We start from the raw sequence: 7,361 nt of genomic DNA, 5'->3' as shown, positions 1-7,361 counted from the left end.
CAGTAGACTAGTAGTTACTTAAGTAACTAAATGTAGCTACTCTGTTACTTTCCATTTCAGACATCTATGCCTTACAATGCACAATCATAACTTATCTCACCATTACCACTGTTTAACATCTTCTTTTATACCTTATTATATATAGTTTCACAGCTTTGGTTAACTTTAAAAACAAATGTGACAGTTCTTTCAATCGAAGCTAGGTGGAAACACCGGAGTCCGTGCTCGGAAACAGTCACGAAGAAGAAGCTGCTGCTCATTTCCTGTTCCGGGTTGCGGATCCTGAACGTCGTGTGAACGGCGCGACAAAACAGAAAGTTTTATTGAAGACTTATCCGTTTGAGAGCGTTATACTTCTTAAACTTGACCGGCGTGGTTGTTTGGCTTTTACAAAACACGCGAACCAACAAGGGATAGAGGCAGAAACGAGAGGTTTGTACGTTTTATGAAGCAGTTTTTCACCAATGTTGGTAGCTCGCAGACAGCAGTATGCTAACACATAGCAGGCAACCGGAGAGTTTTGGCGGATGTAATTGATTTTAGCTTGTACGTTGCTCATGGTTAGCACAGCCACCGCAACACTGCAGTTGCTTACTGACAGAGAACCACAAGTTTAGGTTTACTTACGTCTACTGTTATTGCGAATAAATGTCTGGTTAAGGTTTTTGTTTGTGTAGCGGTAGCTAAATGTGCATGAGTGAGCTAGACGAGGTTTGTGCTCATAGATCTAGGTAGGACTGACACCGTACAAAACATAGAGTTCACACATACAATATGAACGCTGATGTTACAACGTATGCATTTATGATGTTCTGCAGGATTTGAGTATGTCTCTTCCTAAGCGGGAGGTGGAGGAGCTGAGGCCATGGGTGGAGCGCACTGTGAAGAAGGTCCTGGGTTTCTCAGAGCCCACTGTGGTCACTGCGGCTTTGCACTGTGTGGGAAAAGGACTAGACAAAAGAAAAACCATAGGTAACCAACTACTGCCCACAAAGTCTTTCAGGGACACCCTGATCACATGCATACACAGATACACACATTCACACCTGGAAGCTATCAAATACAACCAGTGTGACTTGGTGGCCACTTGGCAGGTTCACTGGAGCAGCTGAAAGACAGTTTACCCTTGGCTATACATTCCAGTGACTATTTGGTACATGAACAAAACATTTAAGATCAAGGACATATTGTCGTGACTGTGTGGTTACTAATATTCCTGACCATCTTGGATATAGTTTGTTACACTTAAAGATATTTAACACTTTGAGTTCTCAAGCTCTCATGTGCCCTGAAAATTTAGAAATAAATTGACCAACCCTTCTTACTTATTTAATTTCATAGCACTAGTTGATTGGCTATAGTTTACTAAATGTGTCTGATATCCTCTGACTTTCAGAAGTATGTTAATTCAGCTTAATCATGGGTACTTTGAATTCATGTTTTCCATGTACGTGTAAAGGTACTGTAGTAATGTTATTTTATTGTGACAGTAATCAAAGAAGTACTGTAATTGTGCCAATTATTTGATTGTCATTTGCCTTCAGACCAGCTGCGTCCCTTTCTCGACGACTCTGCTGGAGGTTTTGTGGAACGTCTTTTTGAAGCTCTAGAGGAGAGTCGCAGTGCCCGTGGCAATAAAGGTGGAGGAGAAAAGAACCGAAAGAGAGACCTGAAGGTGCATTTTTACTATATATTGTCACTGTGCAAATAAATTGTTGCAATTATATGAACATAATGATATTAGGGATGCACTCATACCTGGTATCTGATCTGATATTAATAACAGATATTGGCTCTGATGTTGCCTAAATAATCCACTAGATAATGGAGCGGATCCATTGATGTGAACTATTCACTTAGTATATTTGGTATTAGTGTTCTCACATGCAGCTCATGTGTTTGGGTACCAGTCCTTGTCTGATGAATATATTAGATTTTGAATTCCTGATTACACTAAGTATTTCAACTTGCTGCGAGGCACAATGACTTTTTTTAATAATAAATAACAGTTCGGGATCAGGAATTGGACGATATGCAAAGTCATCGTGTCAGTATCTGTATCTTAGCAAAAAAAACTAAAAGGTGGATTAGTGCAACCGTAGCTCACATACAAAGGGGAACCTGTAAAGTCAGGAAGTAAATTTAATGTATACATTGGATTCTTTCCTTCTCCTGGCTTTACCTCTGTATAAATCATTTTTTATTAACTCAGATTTTCCTATCGCGCCTAGACTTTAACCTTAAAGTAGTTCAACAAGTACACAAAGTGTAAACAGTCCAGTGTTTGGTATAATGGGCATATTTGATAATTGATTTGTTTTTCAATTTCACTGGTATTTCTATTTTGGCTGGTTGATTTCAGGATGTGTTTGGTGATGAGGCTGAAACAGGTGCAATGCGAGAAGCTCCAGAGGCAGTAGATGGGACAATTGCAAAGCGGAAACGAGTCCCTCGCTTCGAGGAGGTGGAGGAACCTGAGGTCATACCTGGACCTCCATCAGAAAGCCCTGGCATGCTCACCAAAATGCAGGTAGGAGATAACTGCCTACATTTTGGTGCATTGGACTATAATTTTTTATAGTAGTATAATAGTATAGTAGTGTTTGCTGACCGTTTTTCTGTTTTAATAGATCAAACAGATGATGGAGGCAGCAACAAAACAGATAGAGGAAAGGAAGAAGCAGCTGAGTTTTTCCTCTTCGGTGCCTGCTTCAACAGTAAAGATTGTGTTTTTTATTATTATTGTTAATATCAAAACTTAAACAGAAAAACAATAGTGTTGCAGTACATTCAATGCAACAATGTTTTTATTCCTAACTTAAGCAATTACCCCTCCCTACACAACAGGAATCTACTCCAGTGTCACGACTTCTTGGTAGTCCCGCTGCTGCAGGTGGTGGCTCATCTGTGGCCCCCTCCCAGGCTGCCAGCTTTATGAATGATGCTATCGAGAAAGCGCGCAAGGCTGCTGAGCTGCAAGCACGCATTCAGTCCCAGTTAGCCATGAAACCTGGTATCCTGGGAGCCTTGGGGAACACTGGGCCCCACAATCTAATGGCACTAGCTAATCTACACGCCATGGGAATTGCACCACCGTGAGTTATGCCATAGTGTACAGGATTTTGATCTCTAGAGCACAAAAAACATTAGGCTCATATATTTTTTTTTGATGCATGTGTGTCCTTTTATAGGAAAGTAGAGGTAAAAGAGGTGAACAAGCCAACACCTCTCATTCTAGATGAGAAGGGACGAACTGTTGATGCAAGTGGGAAAGAGGTCGAACTCACACACCGCATGCCCACACTGAAAGGTATGTGTACTGTGGTCTGACACCTGTTCACTAACTATAGTAGTAATACTGTTGTTCCCGTGTTCCTCATTTTATTTTCTTCTCTGTTTAGCTAACATTCGAGCGGTAAAAAGGGAGCAGTTTCGTCAACAGCTGAAGGAGAAGCCTGGGGAAGATTTGGAGTCTACATCCTACTTTGACCATCGCGTGTCTATTACATCAGCTCAGCGTGCACGCAAGGGTTTTAAATTCCATGAACAGGGCCGCTTTGAGAAGATTGCTCAGAGAATTAGAACTAAGGTTGGATTTAACCCGAAAATGTTCACGGCTATAAGCTGTCACAACCTGATAATTGTAATTAAAAAAACTTTAACTTGTTGAGATGAGGTTCAACTTGTTTTTAATTTGTCTCGCATTGACCTTTACCTTAACCAGGCTCAGTTGGAAAGGTTGCAGAATGAGATTGCCCAGGCAGCAAAGAAGACAGGAATCCAGGCATCCACCAAGCTGGCACTGATTGCCCCTAAGAAAGAGATTGGCGAGGGGGAAGTGCCCAACATTGAGTGGTGGGACTCTTACATCCTGCCCTCCAACATAGACATGTAAGAAATTCCAATTATATGAGACCTTAATGAGTGTGATCTTAGGTTAAGTTTGACACTGACTTCTCTTGTTCCCACACTTACTGATTTGTTTTTGTGGTTGTATTGTGATTTATACACGTGTAAAATCCACTTATGGATTGAATCTAACATGTTCTCCTATTATCTCAAGAACCGAAGAAACAAAATTTGAAGGGTTAGAGTTGTTTGGTGTGACCAACCTGGTAGAACATCCTGCTCAAATGAGACCTCCAGGTAAGTGTATAGAAGGTAGGAAAATAGTTTGCTAACCTGTTAAGGTACTCCAAAAACATGTGTTATATATTTATTTGTAATATTAAAGCTCTTTGAGACGTAAAAGTACATTCAGTCATACAATTAGGCAGCGAGGTTTACATCAGCCTAGTGAGTTTATTAAGCTACTACTACTAATTATATGAACATTTAAAAAATGTTTAACCACATGTTAGAGCAGATTGTTGCCCCCTCCTTAAACAAACCCCCAGGCCAGCCCCCTTACTGACTGCCTTCAGCTAGGGCCAAATGCTATTATACACAATAAAACTAAATGTATTCTATTGTTGTAATTTAGATTGTTAATATATATATATATATATATATATATATATATACACATACTCTCTGAATCTCAGTTGACACAGATAAACAAGTAACGCTGGGTGTATACCTGACAAAGAAAGAACAGAAGAAACTGAGAAGACAAACACGAAGAGAGGGCCAGAAAGAAATGCAGGAGAAGGTCCGTCTGGGACTGATGCCTCCACCAGAACCCAAAGGTACTTGCATACAACTTACTATTGTTAAAACTGAATTGCATGCTAGATTCAACAGATTATTCATACTTGCAAATACTGATTTTTGCTTCTATTCTCTCAGTACGTATCTCCAACCTGATGAGAGTCCTGGGGACAGAGGCGGTTCAGGATCCTACGAAGGTAGAAGCTCACGTCAGAGCACAGATGGCCAAGAGACAGAAGTTAGTAACACAATAATCTCTACGCTGTTTGTCCTACACTTATTAGCTTTTTTTCTTACGCCATTGTGTATCCTCAAATTTGACCTTACCTATGGACAAAAAAGCCTTCTCTAAAGTTTTGTTTCTCCATCCATGCAGAGCCCATGAGGAGGCCAATGCAGCTCGAAAACTCACTGCAGAACAAAGGAAAGAGAAAAAGGTCAAGAAGTTAAAAGAAGACCTCACTGATGGTGTTTACATTGCTGTGTACAGGTGTGTGTTTAGAGAGAGAGAGTGCGCGCATATTGTAGTTCTAAAATTTAATGCAGCATGTGTGTCTAATTTAAGCATCTTACCTTCTCTGTTCAGGATCCGTAACCTGCAGAATCCTGCTAAGAAGTTTAAAGTGGAGGCCAATGCCAACCAGCTGTACCTGACAGGCACTGTGGTTCTGCACAGAGATGTGAACATTGTTGTAGTGGAGGGAGGTAAGGGAAAAACATACACAGGAAAATTAATCAGTATTCACTTAATTATTCACTATGCTGGACTCTGTGTGTGAGACCATGCTAAACCCTGCAATCATACGTACCAATATTCAGAGGCACGAGCTCTGCAACTTTAATGAACTTTGTCTAGTCTAATTGGTTTCCTCTGTAGACTTCATGTAAAGCTATTTATATCTCAGTTTATAATCTGTAGTTTAAAAAAATAGATCTATTTGAATGACTGAATGTTGTTTTGTTTAGGCCCCAAGTCCCAGAAAAAGTTTAAGAGGCTGATGATGAGCAGAATCAAATGGGAGGAGCACAACAGTAAAAGAGATGGTAAGCGTGGGTTGACTTTTGAGGTTTTTCCCCCATATATTTGTTTATTTTACAGTCTCTGAACTTTTAAATGTTGATTTCAATTAGATCCAGATGGTGATGACGATACAAAGAGGAACAACAAGTGTTGGTTGATTTGGGAGGTGAGTGTCTGCACATAAACACGCTTTCGGTTGGATGCTAACATGAGGTTGTTTTATTCCCCTCCAGTCATGTATAAAGATACTTAAAATGACTCTACTATGAATCATAAACTGTGTGATGGTCTTTATTAACTTCGTAAGCTACCTAAAAGTATTTATGTAATTTAAATAAAAAAAATAATAAAAAAGAAATTGTTCAAAACAATTACTCTCTTACTTGATTGTATATTATTATTAGAGATTATTTCTACAACCCTAATTTGTTTATAAGATTAAGATTAGCTTTTAAAAAATCTGATGTCCTAAATCATATTAGTGTTTGTGCAAATTCTCCAGTTTTAGGGAGAGGTTGAGAAACATCCCTTGTAGTGTCAAACGTATAATCACATAATTTTGAGCAGAAGACAGAAAATGACGCAGTGAAGTGAAATATGACATGAGCACAACATTTAAAAGTAGCAGGGGACTTTAAATATGTTGGCATTAGTTTGGATGTTTTGTTTCTAATCTTATTCGAGCATATTATTTCCTCTTGGTTCTTCAGGGAACAGCTAAAGAGCGTAGTTTTGGGGACATGAAGTTCAAGCAGTGCCCCACAGAGAGCATGGCCAGAGAACACTTCAAGAAACACGGCACAGAACACTATTGGGACCTAGCTCTCAGCCAGAGTGTGTTGGAAACTACAGATGACTGAAAACTGCCTGGAGAGCAGATTGTTTCAGTCTGCGTCACCCCTTCCTCCTATAAACCCCCAGACCGGCAGCCCCACCACCGGCCGGCCCTCACTGTTGACTGGCTGCTTTCTACTGGGGACAAACAAATGTAATCAAGAGACTTGAACAGAGAAAAGGAGGAACAATAAACCTGTGTGGATGTTGTTGTAAGAATGTGTAACAGGTCAGCGCGTGCGTGCATCAGTGTTCATCTCTTTAAGTTGTTGGTGCTTCTGTCAGATGTTGCTCTGTTATTGAACACAGTCTGACAGACTGCACCGTGATGTAAACCACTTGTCCAAAGCTTTAGCAATGATAATAAATTGTGTCCGGTTATGTTATGACTGATGTTTTGTGCTCAAATCCCCCTGTACACTGATTTGAGTGCAGCATTTAATAAACTCCTCCATCTGTAAATGACTGCACTACTGCTGTGCTAACACATTTAGACTCCACCAGGACGAATATCTGGCTAAAGTTACAACATTAGCTGTAAGACTTATGGTAGTCATTACAGGTGCGTTTTACAGAATTTATAAAACCCACATTCATGTTTTTGTTTTTGTTTTTGTTTTTGTTTTTTCTTTTAAGAAATGAGCAAACGTTTGACTGGTAGTTTATCTCTGTACAGCTGCAGCCTTGAATAAACAACATGTCACTGAGTCGTGTCCGTTTCTTCAGTCAGTTACAATCAACTTCTCTAATATTTAACTTGAACTTAAGTTACATATCATCGATCATGTGCTTTTATTATGTGTCTGTGTTGTGTTGGAGTTTGATAAATGTGACCGGATATTAAATTGAGATGATG

The 7,361-nt window shown here is 39.7% G+C and overlaps 1 protein-coding gene across 2 annotated transcripts; it reads left to right on the top strand.

Moving 5' to 3' along the window:
- Window positions 1-278: 278 nt before the first annotated feature.
- prpf3 (PRP3 pre-mRNA processing factor 3 homolog (yeast)) lies at window positions 279-7,212 on the top strand. 2 transcript variants are annotated; one of them, XM_026373031.1, is made up of 17 exons: window positions 279-432; window positions 819-972; window positions 1,545-1,675; window positions 2,363-2,530; window positions 2,631-2,717; window positions 2,848-3,095; window positions 3,192-3,310; window positions 3,402-3,589; window positions 3,725-3,891; window positions 4,064-4,146; window positions 4,545-4,688; window positions 4,789-4,888; window positions 5,027-5,140; window positions 5,237-5,355; window positions 5,617-5,694; window positions 5,782-5,837; window positions 6,382-6,531. In XM_026373031.1, the coding sequence occupies exons 2-17, from the start codon at window positions 828-830 to the stop codon at window positions 6,529-6,531; spliced, it is 2,097 nt and encodes a 698-aa protein (XP_026228816.1). In that variant the 5' UTR covers window positions 279-432; window positions 819-827. The 2 variants fall into 2 exon arrangements, with proteins under 2 accessions (XP_026228816.1, XP_026228817.1); XM_026373032.1 differs by lacking the exon at window positions 279-432 and having other exon boundaries at window positions 828-972; window positions 6,382-7,212.
- Window positions 7,213-7,361: the final 149 nt, after the last annotated feature.

This window comes from Anabas testudineus, chromosome 16, assembly GCF_900324465.2.
Source record: "Anabas testudineus chromosome 16, fAnaTes1.2, whole genome shotgun sequence".
Lineage (NCBI taxonomy): Eukaryota > Metazoa > Chordata > Actinopteri > Anabantiformes > Anabantidae > Anabas > Anabas testudineus.
Note: the sequence above shows the minus strand (reverse complement) of the source record. Positions and strands in the feature narration are given on the sequence as shown.

Excerpts from the sequence above, each read along its gene's own strand:
- prpf3 (XM_026373032.1), top strand. The coding sequence starts at position 828 with ATGTCTCTTCCTAAGCGGGAGGTGGAGGAGCTGAGGCCATGGGTGGAG. Across the intron at positions 1,676-2,362 it reads ACCGAAAGAGAGACCTGAAG|GATGTGTTTGGTGATGAGGC; the intron begins GTGCATTTTTAC and ends GGTTGATTTCAG. Across the intron at positions 5,356-5,616 it reads CATTGTTGTAGTGGAGGGAG|GCCCCAAGTCCCAGAAAAAG; the intron begins GTAAGGGAAAAA and ends TGTTTTGTTTAG.